Source organism: Amborella trichopoda, chloroplast (genome assembly GCF_054954075.1).
Source record: "Amborella trichopoda chloroplast, complete genome".
In the NCBI taxonomy this organism is placed as follows: Eukaryota; Viridiplantae; Streptophyta; class Magnoliopsida; order Amborellales; family Amborellaceae; genus Amborella; species Amborella trichopoda.
The window spans coordinates 117,501-135,000 of record NC_005086.1 but is presented as its reverse complement, the minus strand read 5'-3'; the positions used below and the strand labels follow the sequence as shown (position 1 = coordinate 135,000).

The 17,500-nt window shown below is 33.3% G+C and overlaps 12 protein-coding genes and 1 non-coding gene; 10 read left to right on the top strand and 3 right to left on the bottom strand. All coding sequences in view use genetic code 11, as the record gives it.

The window, feature by feature from the left end:
• ycf1 (hypothetical protein) overlaps positions 1–2,872 on the top strand; it is a 5,490-nt gene extending 2,618 nt beyond the window's left edge. The window contains exon 1 of the mRNA in view: positions 1–2,872. This exon is cut by the window's left edge and continues 2,618 nt beyond it. Coding sequence (NP_904157.1) covers positions 1–2,872 — 2,872 coding nt within the window.
• A 376-nt stretch (positions 2,873–3,248) lies between these two features.
• On the top strand, positions 3,249–3,512 carry rps15 (ribosomal protein S15). The gene has a single exon. The coding sequence runs from the start codon at positions 3,249–3,251 to the stop codon at positions 3,510–3,512; it is 264 nt and encodes an 87-aa protein (NP_904156.1).
• Positions 3,513–3,624: 112 nt separating this feature from the next.
• On the top strand, positions 3,625–4,806 carry ndhH (NADH dehydrogenase subunit 7). Its single transcript has one exon. The coding sequence runs from the start codon at positions 3,625–3,627 to the stop codon at positions 4,804–4,806; it is 1,182 nt and encodes a 393-aa protein (NP_904155.1).
• A 1-nt stretch (position 4,807) lies between these two features.
• On the top strand, positions 4,808–7,086 carry ndhA (NADH dehydrogenase subunit 1). One transcript has 2 exons: positions 4,808–5,360; positions 6,548–7,086. The coding sequence occupies exons 1-2, from the start codon at positions 4,808–4,810 to the stop codon at positions 7,084–7,086; spliced, it is 1,092 nt and encodes a 363-aa protein (NP_904154.1).
• Positions 7,087–7,164: 78 nt separating this feature from the next.
• On the top strand, positions 7,165–7,707 carry ndhI (NADH dehydrogenase subunit I). Its single transcript has one exon. It carries the CDS (start codon positions 7,165–7,167, stop codon positions 7,705–7,707), a length of 543 nt encoding a protein of 180 aa, NP_904153.1.
• Positions 7,708–8,067: 360 nt separating this feature from the next.
• Positions 8,068–8,601, top strand: ndhG (NADH dehydrogenase subunit 6). Its single transcript has one exon. The coding sequence runs from the start codon at positions 8,068–8,070 to the stop codon at positions 8,599–8,601; it is 534 nt and encodes a 177-aa protein (NP_904152.1).
• A 341-nt stretch (positions 8,602–8,942) lies between these two features.
• On the top strand, positions 8,943–9,248 carry ndhE (NADH dehydrogenase subunit 4L). The gene has a single exon. The coding sequence runs from the start codon at positions 8,943–8,945 to the stop codon at positions 9,246–9,248; it is 306 nt and encodes a 101-aa protein (NP_904151.1).
• A 700-nt stretch (positions 9,249–9,948) lies between these two features.
• psaC (photosystem I subunit VII) lies at positions 9,949–10,194 on the top strand. Its single transcript has one exon. The coding sequence runs from the start codon at positions 9,949–9,951 to the stop codon at positions 10,192–10,194; it is 246 nt and encodes an 81-aa protein (NP_904150.1).
• Positions 10,195–10,326: 132 nt separating this feature from the next.
• ndhD (NADH dehydrogenase subunit 4) lies at positions 10,327–11,829 on the top strand. Its single transcript is given in 1 exon segment — positions 10,327–11,829. A coding segment is annotated over 1 exon segment (1,503 nt).
• A 362-nt stretch (positions 11,830–12,191) lies between these two features.
• ccsA (cytochrome c biogenesis protein) lies at positions 12,192–13,133 on the bottom strand. Its single transcript has one exon. The coding sequence runs from the start codon at positions 13,131–13,133 to the stop codon at positions 12,192–12,194; it is 942 nt and encodes a 313-aa protein (NP_904148.1).
• A 123-nt stretch (positions 13,134–13,256) lies between these two features.
• Positions 13,257–13,336, bottom strand: tRNA-Leu (UAG). Its single transcript has one exon. It is a non-coding gene; the product is annotated as a tRNA-Leu (tRNA).
• A 1,115-nt stretch (positions 13,337–14,451) lies between these two features.
• On the bottom strand, positions 14,452–14,625 carry rpl32 (ribosomal protein L32). Its single transcript has one exon. The coding sequence runs from the start codon at positions 14,623–14,625 to the stop codon at positions 14,452–14,454; it is 174 nt and encodes a 57-aa protein (NP_904147.1).
• A 469-nt stretch (positions 14,626–15,094) lies between these two features.
• On the top strand, positions 15,095–17,335 carry ndhF (NADH dehydrogenase subunit 5). Its single transcript has one exon. It carries the CDS (start codon positions 15,095–15,097, stop codon positions 17,333–17,335), a length of 2,241 nt encoding a protein of 746 aa, NP_904146.1.
• Positions 17,336–17,500: the final 165 nt, after the last annotated feature.

Genomic DNA, 17,500 nt, shown 5'->3' with positions numbered 1-17,500 from the left:
TTCTTGTTTTTTAACAGTCTGGGGAATGGAAACTGACCTACCCTTTGGTCCTGCCCGAAAGGGACCTTCCTTTTTTGAGCCTATTCATAAAGAACTTGAAAAAAAGTTTAAAAAAGGAAAAAAGAAATGGTTTTTATTTGTAAGAATTTTCAAAGAAAAAAAAATATGGGTTATCAAAAGAGTTCTATTTATAAAAGGAGTAATGAAAGAACTTACAAAAGCAAATCCCGTTTTCTTATTCGGACTAAAGAGAGTCTATGATGGAAGTGAAAATAGGAAAGATTCCATAAGTAATAATAAGACAATTTCTGAATCACCTATTAGAAAATCACCTATTAGAACTGGATCGATGGATTGGACAAATTCTTCACTGACAGAAAGAAAAAGAAAGGATCTGTCTGATAAGACAACCACAATCAGAGATCAAATAGAAAGGATCAGGATCACAAGAGACAAGAAAACAAATTTCCTAACTATAGATATGAATATCAGTCCTAATGAGACAAGTTATAGTGATAAAAGATCGGAATCACAGAAACCTATTTGGCAAGTATCCAAAAGAAGAAGTACTCGATTACTCTATAAATGGCGCTATTTTATGAAAAGTTTCATTGAAAGAATACACAGAAATGTCTTTCTATGTATGATTAACCTCCCTAGGATCAATACACAACTTTTTCTTGAATCAACAAAAAAGATTATAGATAAATACATTTCCAATGATGAAAAAAATCAAAGTGGAATTGATGAAAAGAATAAAAAAAAGATCCACTTTATCTTTATTTCGACTAGGAAGCTGCTTTCCACTATCTCTAATAAGAAGACTAATAATTCAAAGATTCATTGTTCGTTGTCTCAAGCATATGTATTTTACAAATTATCGCAAAAACCAGGTATTAAGAAGTATCGCTTGGGATCTTTATTTCAATACCGCAGAGCGTATTCTATTAAAGATAGAATAAAGGACTATTTGGAAATAGAAAGAATATTTCATTCCGAATCAAAACATAAGAAACCGGGTAATTTCGGAATGAACGAATGGAAAAACTGGTTAATAGGTAATTATCAATACAATTTTTCTTATACTAGATGGTCTAGATTAGACCCGCAAAAATGGCGAAATAAAGTAAATGAACAGTGTATGATAAAAAATAAGGATTCGAAAAAAACCGATTCATATTCATATGAGAAAGACCCATTAATTAATCACGAGAGACATATTTTGTATTCAGCGGATTTATTGCAGAATCATAAAAAAAAACTTAGCAAACGTTACAGATATGATCTTTTATCATATAGATATATCAATTTTGGAAATAACTCGAGTATTTATAGATCCCTATTACAAGTGAACGAAGAGCAAAGGATTCTAATTCTATCTAGTCATAGTCACATCATACATAAATATGAACAATTGAATTTACCAGCTATTAGCGATTATCTAGAAGAAAGGTTTATCGTTGATATGGAGAAAAAGACAGATAGAAAATATTTTGATCTGAGAATCATCAAATTTTGGTCTAGAAGGAATACCAATACTGATATGGATCTCAGGATCAATACTAACAAAAAGAATAATACTGGAACGAATTATTATCAAATGATTGATAAGAAAGATCTTATTTATCTCACGAGTTATCAAGAAATTTACCCTAGAAATAAAGAAAATAACTTTTTTGATTGGATGGGAATGAATGAAGAACTACTATATCGTCGCATATCGAATCTGGCGCTTTGGTTTTTCCCAGAACTTGTACTACTTAATGACGCATATAAGACTAAACCTTGGACCATACCCATAAGATTGCTTCTTTTTAATGGAAAGAAAAAGATTACTGAAACTCAAAAAATGAATGAAAATAAAAAAAGGGATCTTGGTATATTATCCAATCAAAAAAAATATCTGGAATTAGGGACTCGAGACCGGGAAGAGAAAAAATGGTGGGATCAAGAAGATCTTAGACCAGATACTAAATACCAAGAATATTTTGGATCAGATGTAAAAAACCAAAAAGATGTTGAATTAGATGTTTGGTACAGAGAAGGAAAGAGTAGGGAACAAGAGGATTACACTGACATTAATAAAAGTAGGAAAAAGAAGCAATCCAAGAGCAACAAGGAAGCAGAACTGGATTTACTCCTGAAAAGATATTTACTTTTTCAATTCAGATGGGATGATTCTTTGAAGAAAAAAATGATCAATAACATCAAATTATATAGTCTCCTGCTTAGACTCATGGATCCAAAAAAAATTGTTATATCCTCTATTCAAAGAGGAGAAATGTGGTTGGATATAATGCTAATTCATAAGGATCTACCTCTTACAAAATTGAAAAAAGGGGGAGTATTTACTATGGAACCGCTTCGTCTATCTAGAAAATGGAATGGACAATTTCTTATGTATCAAACCCTAAGTATTTCATTGGTCCATAAGATTAAGCAGCAAACCGATCGAAGATACCGAGAAACAAAATATATTGATGAGAATTTTTTCGATTTATTCATTCCACGGAACGGAAGGGTGTTTGTGAATGGAGACAATAAGAATTATGATTTGTTTGTTCCTGAAAATATTTCAGCTCTGAGACGGCGTAGAGAATTGAGAATTCTAAGTCGTCTCAATCCCGGAAAAGGAAACATAAATATAATATTTTCCAATAGGAAGAAGATACAGAACTGTAAGCCATTTTTGGATAGGGGCAAGCATCTTGAGACAGATACAAATAAAGCCATTAAATTCAAATTGTTTCTTTGGCCCAACCATCGATTAGAAGATTTAGCTTGCATGAATCGCTATTGGTTTGATACCAATAATGGTACTCGTTTCAGTATGTCAAGGATACGTATGTATCCACGATTCGGAATTAGTTGATCTTAAATTCCCTTATCTATCCTCTATCACGTCACGTACTATATCCGGTGTATATGAAGAAAGACAGATAGATACACACGCCATCTTAAACTACGATACATGATACGGATTTAGTGACGCATCAATTGGATCTAGGAATGAATCGACAAGATATTCTGAGGTCCAAATTCTTCTCTTTCGTGAATGGAGAAATATTTCTTTTCTTTTGTGTCCGAATCAATCAATTTTAGTTATTAATTTGCTAGAAAAAAATATTTGAAACAGATTATTGCGTGCATTAGATCGAGATGACTGGCATTATTCTTCCTGATTGAAAAGTCATATATCCATCCATCTCTGTGGAAAAGTAAGAAGGAAAAAAAGAAGGAAGAATTTTATGGTCATAAATTCGTTTATATCATCTATTTCAAAAGAAGAAAAAAAGGGGTCTGTTGAATTTCAAGTATTCTGTTTCACCGATAAGATACGGAAACTTACTTCACATTTGGAACTGCACAAAAAGGACTTTTTATCCCAAAGAGGTATGCGTAAAATTCTGGGAAAACGTCAACGGATGCTGGCTTATTTGTCAAATAAAAATAAAGTACGTTATAAGAAATTAATCGGTCAGTTGAATATTCGGGAGCCAAAGACTCGTTAATTTGAAAATTTGTATTTGAGATGAATTATTGGGTTCATTAGATCTTGGATTTTGATGAACTTCGTTTCATTTTCAGCAATTAATGAAATATTGAATCGGGGAAAGAAAATATATGACTGTACCAGCTACAAGAAACGACCTCATGATAGTCAATATGGGTCCTCACCATCCATCAATGCATGGTGTTCTTCGACTCATAGTTACTCTAGACGGTGAAGACGTTATTGACTGTGAACCCATATTAGGTTATTTACACAGAGGGATGGAAAAAATTGCAGAAAATCGAACAATCATACAATATCTTCCTTATGTAACACGTTGGGATTATTTAGCTACTATGTTCACAGAGGCAATAACAGTGAATGCACCGGAAGAGTTGGGAAATATTCAAGTACCTAGAAGAGCCAGCTATATCAGAGTAATTATGTTGGAGCTCAGTCGTATAGCTTCTCATTTGTTATGGCTTGGACCTTTTATGGCTGATATCGGTGCACAGACTCCTTTCTTCTATATTTTCAGAGAGAGAGAATTGCTATATGATCTATTTGAAACTGCCACAGGAATGCGAATGATGCATAATTTTTTCCGTATCGGAGGAGTAGCTGCTGATTTACCTCATGGCTGGATAGATAAATGTTTGGATTTCTGTGATTATTTCTTACCAGAAGTTGCTGAATATCAAAAACTTATTACACGTAATCCCATCTTTTTGGAACGAGTTGAAGGAGTGGGCTTTATTGCTGAAGAGGAAGCAATAAATTGGGGTTTATCAGGACCAATGTTACGAGCTTCCGGAATACCATGGGATCTTCGTAAAGTCGATCATTATGAGTGTTACGATGAATTTGATTGGGAAGTCCAATGGCAAAAAGAAGGAGACTCATTAGCTCGTTATTTAGTACGAATCAGTGAAATGATAGAATCCGTCAAAATTATTCAACAGGCTCTAGAAGGAATTCCGGGGGGGCCCTATGAAAATTTAGAAGCCCGACGCTTTGATAGAGTAAGAAATATAGAATGGAATGATTTTGAATATCGATTTATTAGTAAAAAACCTTCTCCCACTTTTGAATTGTCGAAACAAGAACTCTATGTGAGAGTAGAAGCTCCAAAAGGGGAATTAGGGATTTTTCTAATAGGAGATAATAGTGTTTTTCCCTGGAGATGGAAAATTCGTCCACCCGGTCTTATCAATTTGCAAATTCTTCCTCAGCTAGTTAAAAGAATGAAATTGGCTGATATCATGACGATACTAGGTAGTATAGATATCATTATGGGAGAAGTTGATCGTTGAAATGATAATTGATACGACAGAAGTACAAGCTATCAATTCTTTTTCCAGATTGGAATCGTCAAAAGAGGTCTATGGTCTGATATGGCTATTTATCCCTATTTTTACTCCTGTATCAGGGATCACAATAGGGGTATTGGTTATTGTGTGGCTAGAAAGAGAAATATCTGCAGGGATACAACAACGCATTGGACCTGAATACGCTGGTCCTTTGGGGATTCTTCAAGCTATAGCAGATGGGACCAAATTACTTTTCAAAGAGGATCTTCTCCCATCTAGAGGAGATATTCGTTTATTCAGTATCGGGCCTTCTGTAGTGGTCATATCAATTTTACTAAGTCATTTGGTAATTCCTTTCGGTTATCGCCTTGTTCTCGCCGATCTAAGTATAGGTGTTTCTCTATGGATCGCAATTTCCAGTATTGCTCCTATTGGACTTCTTATGTCAGGATATGCATCAAATAATAAATATTCTTTTTCAGGTGGTCTACGAGCTGCTGCTCAATCTATTAGTTATGAAATACCGTTAACTCTGTGTGTGTTATCAATATCTCTACGTGCGATTCGTTAGAACATTAACTTTTACGTCTTTTCTTTTTTTAGTATTTTAGTATTAGAATCTAATATTAGGTTATAGATAGGTATATAAAGAAAGTATAGGATCAGAGGAAAGAACGAATAAAGAATATATATATATATATATTCTACTCTACGTTATTGATTCTACGTTATTGATTCAATGATTCCGATTGATGAGCTAAACCAGATAGTTATATGAGTGAAACAAAACTGCTTTGCTTATGGATTTGTAGTAAGAAAATGGAGTCTCATTCCCTATGTACAAGAGGAACCAACATAAGCAGTGGAAACTGTTTACCCCAAGCCCAAGATTAGTTGATTAGTCATCGTATCGTGGCTTGAAGCGGGAGCAAAAGATCAACCATATGGAGTTTCTCCTATTCTATAGTATTTACCTATTACCATAGCGGAGATCAATCAAAAGTGAGTGGACGGTTAGAAACACTAAGGTGCACAAAGGGTTAGTAATGTAGATAATGTAACGTATCCAAAAATGGATTTCTGCATAAGGAGAAGTAAAAGGAATCAGAATGAGGGTTTGACGTTGGTAGAAATGATCAAGCAGTACTTCCTTATGATCCCGATCCAGAGTATATTCCTATCCACTAGTTAAAGAAGAACTATCAGGAACGAAGTAATCCTTTATCTTTATATAGTCCCCTCTGAGAAAGAAGAATAGGAACGAAGGGAATGCAATAGAAAAATGAATACTAAGAGATCTTTCTTTCTTTTTTCTTTTCTCTATTAATAATTCATCCTCATCCGGATGGAATTATCATGACTTATCAATTACATGCCTCATGAACTAGCTTGTTCCCTTGTACTATACTTATTTTTCTTCGTAATCGAAAGATGAAAGATATGGGTCGAAATATCTCTTGAGACAACGAGTATTTTATTGAAAGATCGAGTTATTACTGAACAACAAATAATGGGTAAAGGATAAGATAGATTCAGAAGCACCCCCTTTTTTTTTATAGCGGACAGAATCCCATTGGTCTAATTCCGGACATTCCGATCCATCTCTACTCTACGGATATGCCGAGGCAAGACTAAGGTTTCAGTCCTTAGATTTATGTGACCATCGAGGAGCCGTATGAAACCGAGGTATCATGTACGGTTCTGGAATAGAGATGATAACAGTGATGTTATCATCGACTATGATTATCTAACAGTTCAAGTACGGTTGATATAGTGGAGGCACAGTATAAATATGGTTTTTGGGGGTGGAATCTGTGGCGTCAACCTATAGGGTTTCTAGCTTTTCTAATTTCTTCCTTAGCGGAATGTGAGAGGTTGCCCTTTGATTTACCAGAAGCGGAGGAAGAATTAGTAGCGGGTTATCAAACCGAATATTCAGGTATTAAATTTGGTTTATTTTATCTTGCTTCTTACCTAAATCTACTAGTTTCTTCATTATTTGTAACGGTTCTTTATTTGGGTGGGTGGAATCTTTCTATTCCATACATAGCAATTCCTGAGCTTTTCAGAATAAATAGAATTGGTGGAGTTTTTGGAACAACAATTAGTATCTTTTTTACATTAGCTAAAGCTTATTTGTTCCTGTTCATTCCTATCACAACAAGATGGACTTTACCTAGGATGAGAATGGACCAACTATTAAATCTTGGTTGGAAATTTCTTTTACCTATTGCTCTAGGTAATCTATTACTGACAACTTCTTCCCAACTTTTTTCGCTGTAATGTAATAAAATAGAAGATTCTAGATTCATAATCTCTCTCAAGCAAGAGAAAGAAAGATTATTCATGAATATCAACAATATGTTCCCTATGGTGACTGGGTTCATGAATTATGGTCAACAAGCAGTGCGAGCTGCAAGATATATTGGTCAAAGTTTCATGATTACCTTATCTCACGCGAATCGTTTACCTGTAACCATTCAGTATCCTTATGAAAAATCGATCACATCAGAGCGTTTCCGGGGGCGAATCCACTTTGAGTTCGATAAATGCATTGCTTGTGAAGTATGCGTTCGTGTATGCCCGATAGATCTCCCCGTTGTTGATTGGAGATTCGAAACAGATATTAGAAAAAAACGATTGCTTAATTATAGTATTGATTTTGGAATCTGTATATTTTGTGGTAACTGCGTCGAGTATTGCCCCACAAACTGTTTATCCATGACTGAAGAATATGAACTTTCCACCTATGATCGTCACGAATTGAATTATAATCAAATTGCTTTGGGTCGGTTACCAATACCTGTAGTTGGAGATTACACAATTCAAACAATTATGAATTCGAATCAAACAAAAATAGCTATGAATAAACCCCTTGATTCAAGAACAATTACCAATTACTAGAATCTAGTTTTAATCGAGAAGATGGAAGTTTCTTTCATTTGGTTTGGTCAATAACTACAAGGCATAACTATATTTTCTTTATAAGAATCACAGTTCTATGATTTGGATTTGAACTCTATTCATATATCCGTCATTATTCCGAAATTAAAATTTTTTTTTGGATACAGAAAAAGGATTAGTCCAATGTCCAAAATTTTCTATCTACATGAATATTAATCCACAACACATTAAAATTAAGAGAAATTCAATTCGGAACGTAAAGTAGGAACGTAAAGAAAAAGAAAAACAAAATAAGGTAACCTCCTTTTTTTTTCTGGTCAGTAAGATTATGAAATATTTCGACTTATTGTTTCGCACATCATGGATTTACTTGGACCAATACATGATATTCTTTTGGTATCTTTGGGCTCAGGTATTATATTAGGAAGTTTAGGAGTAGTATTACTTACCAATCCTATTTATTCTGCCTTTTCATCGGGATTGGTTCTTGTTCGTATATCCTTATTCCATATTCTATCAAACTCCTATTTTGTAGCTGCTGCACAGCTCCTTATTTACGTAGGAGCCATAAATGTCTTAATCATATTTGCTGTGATGTTCATGAATGGTTCAGAATATTACAATAATTTCCATCTTTGGACCGTTGGAGATGGGATCTCTTCAGTAGTTTGTACAAGTATTCTTTTTTCACTAATTGCTACTATTCTAGATACGTCATGGTACGGGATTATTTGGACTACAAGATCAAATCAGATCATAGAGCAGGACCTTACAAGTAACGTACAACAAATTGGGATTCATTTATCAACTGATTTTTTTCTTCCATTTGAACTCATTTCTATAATTCTTTTAGTTGCCTTGGTAGGGGCAATTGCTATGGCTCGTGCGGAATAAAAAAAAAAAAAGAAAGAAATTAAATTGGAAGTGTCAATTCAATCAAATATAAAATGAAATATGAATACTAGAATCAATTAAATAAAGTCGTGTTCTGTGTTTTTGTTATCACATCGATCCGTCCTCAATCCCATTTGAATATGGTTCATGTTACATATAAAGATATGACATAGAGAAAAGTTTTTAGTTTAGTTTGATCCATTTCATTACCAATACCTTCCTTGGTCTTGGTATCGTACTTCTTATTTTATTCGACATCTTTTATCTATATTTATAGCCAATCAATTTGGTTGAATTTTTCTTCATATTGAAATAAATCGAGATTGATGAGGAGTTGGTCAATGATGTTCGAGTATGCACTTGTTTTAAGTAGTTATTTATTTTCTATGGGTATCTATGGATTAATCACAAGTCGAAACATGGTTAGAGCACTTATGTGTCTTGAGCTTATACTGAATGCTGTTAATATGAATCTCGTAACATTTTCTGATTTATTTGATAGTCGACAATTAAAGGGAGACATTTTCTCGATCTTCGTTATAGCTATTGCAGCCGCTGAAGCAGCTATTGGCCCAGCTATTGTTTCATCAATCCATCGTAACAGAAAATCCACTCGTATCAATCAATCAAATTTGTTGAAGAAATAGTTGTAATCATATAATATACAATATACGAAAATCTCATAGAATATTTGATTCTTTTAAATTAGAAAGTTGAATCTATTCTATTAAAGTAAAGTTAAAGTAGAAATAAAGTCGAAAGAGAAAGGCATAAACATAACATATATATGCCACGATAGAAACTTATTTATGGAATGGATTAATGCATCATACCATTACGATGGATTAGGAATGCTATTCTAATTCTAGAACTCTATAAGAAATTCTCTTCTCTAAATTATCTATATATTAAACTAACTAAAAGAAATATAAATTATACTAGAAATGTTCATTTAAATAGAAATGAAATTCAATAAAAATCAATGAAATTGAAAAATTCAATAGAAATTCATTGAATTTCTAAATTCAATGAAAAAATAACAAATATTCGATTGATTCATTTATTAAATTAAATCAATTTTTTCTAGTTTATAGAATTTCATTGATTTTTTGACTAAACTAATTAGTCGATTCAATTAATTAGCAAAATGTATACGAATCATCCGATCTGCAGAAACGTATCAAAGTATCTTGGCACTATCTCATGAACAGACCCAGAAATGGATTACAAAAAGGATTTCTGGTACAAACACTGATTCGTCTGGTGTCCACAATATATCAGTCATTTACTAATTATTTGATTCTACCAGATAGAAGATTTATGATGTTCCAAAAATTTATAAATCCAATGTCACATTCAGTAAAGATTTATGATACATGTATAGGGTGTACACAATGCGTACGAGCCTGCCCCACGGATGTATTGGAAATGATACCTTGGGACGGATGTAAAGCTAAACAAATAGCTTCTGCTCCAAGAACAGAGGACTGTGTAGGTTGTAAGAGATGTGAATCCGCCTGTCCAACGGATTTCTTGAGTGTACGTGTTTATTTATGGCATGAGACCACTCGTAGCATGGGTCTAGCTTATTGATATCTTCCGGAAAACTTCCTTTGAATCCATTTGATTCCTCTTTACCGACAAAAACCCGTACTTGATTAGATAAAATCTATTATTTTATTCCGAGCACGGGTTTTTCTGGTCAAAGTGTATCTTGTCTTTACCACGAATAATTTTCCTTGGCTAACAGCGATTCTTCTTTTGCCCATATCCGCGGGTTCTTCAATTCTGTTTATACCTCAGAGAGGAAATAAAGCGGTTCGGTGGTATACTATATGTATATGCTTATTAGAACTTCTCCTAATGACCTATGTATTTTATTATAATTTCCAATTGGACGATCCATTAATCCAATTGGAAGAGGATTGTAACTGGATAAATCTTTTTGATTTTCACTGGAGACTAGGAATTGATGGACTTTCCATAGGTCCCATTTTATTGACGGGATTCATCACTACTTTAGCTACTTCAGCGGCTTGGCCAGTTACTCGAAATTCGCGATTATTTCATTTCCTGATGTTAGCAATGTATAGCGGTCAAATAGGATCATTTTCTTCTCGGGACCTTTTACTTTTTTTCATCATGTGGGAGTTAGAATTAATTCCTGTTTACCTACTTTTATCGATGTGGGGAGGAAAAAAACGTCTGTATTCAGCTACAAAATTCATTTTGTACACCGCAGGAGGTTCCATTTTTCTCTTAATAGGAGTTCTGGGTATGGGCCTATATAGTTCCAATCAACCCATGTTGAATTTTGAAACATCAGCCAATCAATCGTATCCCGTGGGATTGGAAATCCTATTCTATTTCGGCTTCCTTATTGCTTATGCTGCCAAACCACCGATTATACCCCTACATACATGGTTACCAGATACTCATGGAGAGGCGCATTACAGTACATGTATGCTTCTGGCTGGAATCTTATTAAAAATGGGAGCATATGGGTTGGTTCGAATCAATATGGAATTATTACCCCATGCTCATTCTCTATTTTCTCCTTGGTTGGTAATAGTGGGAACCCTTCAAATAATCTATGCAGCTTCAACTTCTCTTGGCCAACGCAATTTAAAAAAGAGAATAGCCTATTCCTCCGTATCTCATATGGGTTCCACAATCATAGGAATTGGTTCCATGACCGATACGGCACTCAATGGAGCCATTTTACAAATAATTTCTCATGGATTTATTGGTGCTGCACTTTTTTTCTTGGCAGGAACAAGTTACGATAGAATACGGTTTCTTTATCTCGACGAAATGGGAGGAATAGCTATACCAATGCCAAAAATATTTACTATGTTCAGTATCTTTTCGATGGCCTCTCTCGCATCGCCAGGAATGAGTGGTTTTGTTGCAGAATTTTTGGTCTTTTTGGGAATAATTACCAGCCCAAAATATCTTTTCATCCCCAAAATACTAATTACTGTTGTAATGGCAATTGGAATGATATTAACTCCCATTTATTTATTATCTATGTCACGCCAGATGTTCTATGGATACAAACTATTCAATGTTCCAAATTCTTACTTTGTAGATTCTGGACCGCGAGAAATATTTATTTTAATCTCTATCCTTCTACCTGTAATGGGTATTGGTATTTATCCTGATTTCGTTCTTTCACTATCAGTTGATAAGGTAGAAGCTATTTTAGCAAATTACTTTAATGGATAGCATAAAAAATCAAATAATTTTTTTTCTTTGAAAGTTTCTTTTATTGAATCCTTCGCTGGACAATGGAAAAAGGAAAAAGAAAAGAAGTATTCTAGTATTTTTATTTGTCTTTGCTTCTCTCGTCTCTAAAATAAAGTTAAAAAAGGGGAATTTTAATTAGGTACATCTGGGGTTTTTAAGAATAATTCGAACCAATACTTGATTCGAATTATTCTTAAAAAATCGCACGAATTTTCTATTTATTTCTATTCTATTTATTCTATTTTTTATATTTTTATATTCTAATAGAACATAGGGTATATGTAATATGTATTTTTCAAATCGTTTCTTCAAGATCTTTTCTCAAGTTCTCAATTAGATCTTTACCTTAATGCGAATGAACCATAGCTATGTAGGCCTATTCCTAATAGATTGACCCCAAAATAGCATATCCAAATGATAAGAAATCCTATCGAAGCCACAATTGCTGAATTCGCACTTTGCAAGTTTTTATTTGTTCTAGTATGTAAATAAATCGCAGATATAGTCCAAGTAATAAAAGCCCAAGTCTCCTTGGGGTCCCAATTCCAATAGGATCCCCATGCCTCATTAGCCCATACCGCCCCTGAAAGAATACCTAAAGTTAAAAGGGTAAATCCTATACCAATAACACGATAACTCCAATGATCTAATTGCTGAGTAAGTTGATATTTGTGGTAATTTCTAAATGAAAAAGAAGTGTTTTGCAAAATACTTCTTTTTTCATTCAAATATTGGATCTCACCAAAAGAGAATAACCTAATTAATAAGAAAATAATATCTAGCTTTTTTCTAAATGTAATGACTAGAAGAGCTATTGATAATAAGGATCCACATAAGAGAGCTGCATAGCTCAACAACATCATACTTACGTGCATTATTAACCAATGGGATTGTAGAGCAGGTACTAGTATTGCGGATTGATGCATTTCAGTTAAAAGACCCGAAGTGACAAAGCCTTGGGTTAAAATAGCACTTGGCGCGGTTATTGAACTTAAAAAATTCTTATGGTTCTGTATTTTAGAAATCATATGAATAAGAGAGAAACCCCATGAAAGAAAAATTAATGATTCATATAAATTACTTAATGGTAAATGTCCTGAATAAATCCAACGAGTGACTAATAATCCTGTTATACGCAAAAAAACAGCTATCATGCCTTTTTCTGACAAATCAGATAGTCCTGCGATTTCACGGGCGAAGGTCATCAAATGAGTCGTAATGACAATTGAAATTATTGAAAAAGAGATGTGAGTTAATATATGTTCTAAAGTCGCGAATATCATAAGAAAGTCGTTTTGGTAAAAAAAAAGAGAAGGTCCTTTAATTCTGGAATAGAAATAAGGAATTGAATTCTATTTTCAATTTTGGGATATAGGATCTGTTGTGTCCCTTTTGGGGTCCGAGGGTGCCGCCACTCGGATTCGAACCGAGATGCTCTAGCACTGCTTCCTAAGAGCAGCGTGTCTACCGATTTCACCATGGCGGCTTTATCAAAGTAATATTTGCCCATCCATGTTCAATCGTCAAGATTTGAGGTGAGAGTCCTATTAAAAATATAGAGGTATATCTATCTGATAGGTAGAAATAAAATAGAAATAGATATAGAACATAGATAGAAATTACAAGTCATCAAAAATGAGAGTTCATATTCTTTCATTCTAAATAAAATAAGAATATCCATTACATTTTCCTTTACTATACACAAGACAGACTGACTCATTATCGAATCATAGTCCAAATAAATTGAATACTTGCTGACTTGACCAAGTATTGAAATCAATTTTTTCAATTTCATTAAATGTAGAATCTTAAATAATGAGTAGAAGGATTGGTATCAGGAATTGCAAATACTTTTTTGTTTTCATGGATCGTAATAGACAAAACAAACAAATGAGTTCAAGTGATCTATTGATTTCTTTCTATTATATATCTGCTCCTCTACGGACAGAAAGAAAAAAAGAGTTGTTTTTGTTTATACTTGTTGCAAATATTTCAACAAAACCAATAAGAATGCTGTATAACTATTGGGGTGGGGACGCACAATTCAAGAAGAATTAATATGAATAATGTATATTATATAATATACTAATGTATACTAAGTATAAGTTAACTAATATACTAAGTATAAGTTGCTTTCTAAAGTTTCTTTCTAAAAACTAAAAAAAAAATTCTTGATTGATATTGATAAAAGTGAATCGATGGGGAAAATAAGAATCCCCATCTCATGAATCATACAAAAATGTACTTACTTACTATAGTACTATAACTATATTATATTTCTATTTGAATATTCAAATTAAAAAAAAAAAATTCAAATGAAATATTTAAAATAAAACCCTTGTATCTTGTGTTCAATCTCTTCTTTTTTTTTTTCAATTTTATGTTTCAAACAAAAGAAACAAGTGCTCCTTCTAACATAAGATTCTAAGATTAGGGCCCATTAGATTAGACAGAAGAAGTCTTATTCTAGATATTAAAACATACAGGTCCATCTACTATAATGATGCGTTTAAACATATTCATTAGATCCGAATTATTTATCCTATAAATCATGGAATTCATTCATCGAGCCATGTTGATTCAGATGATTCCAAGGGTTTATTATTTGTTTGTTTTTGTTGTTGTTTGTTGCACAAAAAAACTTTTTGAATGCCCGGTAGAAACAGATTTACCTAAAGAAAAAGCTTTTACCGCGGCTTTATATCCCTTTCTCTTCCAATAATTTCTACGAATATGCTTTTTTGACATAGAAGTACGTTTCTTTGGGACTGCCATTCAAAAAAAGGTTACTTATTTATTAGTTGAACGTGAAAGACATTTATTGTTGAAAATGGATTTTTTTATTCATATGCTTATCTATACTTATTCTGTAGATGATACTTCTTCCATACCGTCGTGTATGCGCACATCATATTTTGTTTCTCTTGTCTTTTATCTATAGGATCACTAGGAGATCGAAAAGATAAAAGTTAAAAAAGACCATGTGATTCTCTAAACATAACCCTCGCAAAAAACTATTTTTTTTCTACTTTCCTTTTGTTATTTGTTAAATATTTTGTTATTGTTAAAAAAATGTAATAAAATCTATATAAATTATATAATTATAAATAAATAAGTAAATAATATAAAGAAAGTAGTAGCCTCTCTTTTTTTTTTCGGAAGGAGTAATAATCAAGAAAAAAAAATAAATAATAGTTGGTGAATCGGGAACATTTGATAAGAATAAAAAAAGTTTAATTTTTCTATGGAACGTACATATCAATATGCATGGATCATACCCTTCCTTACGCTTGCAGTTCCTATTTTGATAGGATTGGGACTCCTGCTTGTTCCCCCGGCAACAAAAAGTATTCGTCGGATATGGGCTTTTCCCAGTGTTTTATTGTTAAGTATAGTTATGGTTTTTTCTACCAATTTGTCTATTCAGCAAATAAATGGTAATTCGATTTATCAATATCTATGGTCCTGGACCATCAATAGTGATTCTTCCTTAGAGTTCGGCTATTTGATCGATTCACTTACTTCTATTATGTCAATATTAATTGCTACTGTTGGAATGATGGTTCTTATCTATAGTGATAATTATATGTCTCATGATAAGGGATATTTAAGATTTTTTGCTTATATGAGTTTTTTCAATACTTCAATGTTGGGGTTAGTTATTAGTCCCAATTTGATACAAATCTATATTTTCTGGGAACTTGTGGGAATGTGTTCGTATCTATCAATAGGTTTTTGGTTTACTCGACCAAGTGCAGCAAATGCTTGTCAAAAAGCGTTTGTAACTAATCGTGTAGGGGATTTTGGTTTATTATTAGGAATCTTAGGTCTTTATTGGATAGCGGGTAGTTTCGAATTTCGGGATTTGTTTGATATATTCAATGATTCAATCGATAATATCGATAATAATGTGTTGAATTCCTCTTTTGCTATTCTGTGCGCCTCCTTATTATTCCTGGGTGCAGTTGCTAAATCCGCACAATTCCCCCTTCATGTATGGTTACCTGATGCCATGGAGGGACCAACTCCTATTTCGGCTCTTATACATGCTGCTACTATGGTAGCAGCAGGAATTTTTCTTGTAGCTCGGCTTCTTCCTCTTTTGACAGTTATACCCTACATAATGAATCTTATTTCTTTGATAGGTGTAATAACAGTACTATTAGGAGCCACTTTGGCTCTTGCTCAAAAGGACATTAAAAGAAGTTTAGCTTATTCTACGATGTCTCAACTGGGTTATATTATGTTGGCTTCAGGTATAGGTTCTTATCGAGCCGCTTTATTCCATTCAATCACTCATGCCTATTCGAAAGCATTATTGTTTTTAGGATCTGGATCAATTATTCATTCTATGGAACCTATTCTTGGGTATTCTCCAGATAAAAGCCAGAACATGGTTTTTATGGGTGGTTTAAGTAAATATGTGCCGATAACAAAGGCTACTTTTTTGTTAGGTACGCTCTCCCTTTGTGGTATTCCACCCCTTGCTTGTTTCTGGTCCAAAGATGAAATTCTTAATAATAGTTGGTTGTATTCGCCAATTTTCGCGATAATAGCTTCTTCTACAACAGGATTAACTGCATTTTATATGTTTCGTATGTATTTACTTACTTTTGAAGGGCATTTACGCGTTCATTTTAAAGGTGATACAAATAGTTCCTTGTATTCAATATCTATATGGGGGAAAGAAGGACCAGAAGTTTTTAGCAGAAATTTGATTTTATTATCAATGAATAATAATCAAAATGAAAAAGTTTCTTCTTTTTTGAATAAGAATAAGATATATCAGATTGATAGAGATGTAATAAAAATGCGATCCTTTAGCACTCATTTTGTCAAAAAAGAAACCTTTCCCTATCCCCACGAATCGGACAATACTATGTTATTCCCCTTACTTTTATTGGCCATATTGACTTTGTTCGTTGGGTCCGTAGGAATTCGTTTCGGTCAAGGAGTAACGGACTTTGACGTGTTATCAAAATGGTTAATTCCATCAATATCAATGGACCTTTTTCATGAGTATTTGAATCCTTCGGCGGATTGGTATGAATTTGCACAAAATGCAATTTATTCAGTCAGTATAGCCTTTTTTGGAATATTAATAGCCAATCTTTTATATGGGTCTGTTCATTCATCTTTCCAGAATTTGGACTTAATCAACTCATTTGCAAAGATATATACTAAGATAAGAATCTTTTCGGACCAAGCACTAAATGTCATATACAATTGGTCATATAATCGCGGTTACATAGATCTTTATTATGCAACAATCTTAACTAGAGGTATACGAGGATTAGCTGAATCCACTCATTTTTTTGATCAACGGATAATTGATGGAGTCACGAATGCAGTTGGTATTACAAATTTCTTTGTAGGAGAAGCGATCAAATATATGGCGGGTGGAAGAATCTCTTCTTACCTCTTTTTTTCGTTATCCTCTTTATCAATAGCCCTTATTTTAGTATATTTTTATTTGTATTTTTGAGTCTATGTCTATGTTTATTTAGTCTATATTTAGTCTATCTATATATTTTGGGTAAGCATTCTTTTTCATCCCGATCATTGCATAATCTGACCCTTTTTTGGAGAACAATATCTCCCCCGTATAGAGCTTCTATTCGATTTATGAACTCCTTGCTTACCTTATCCC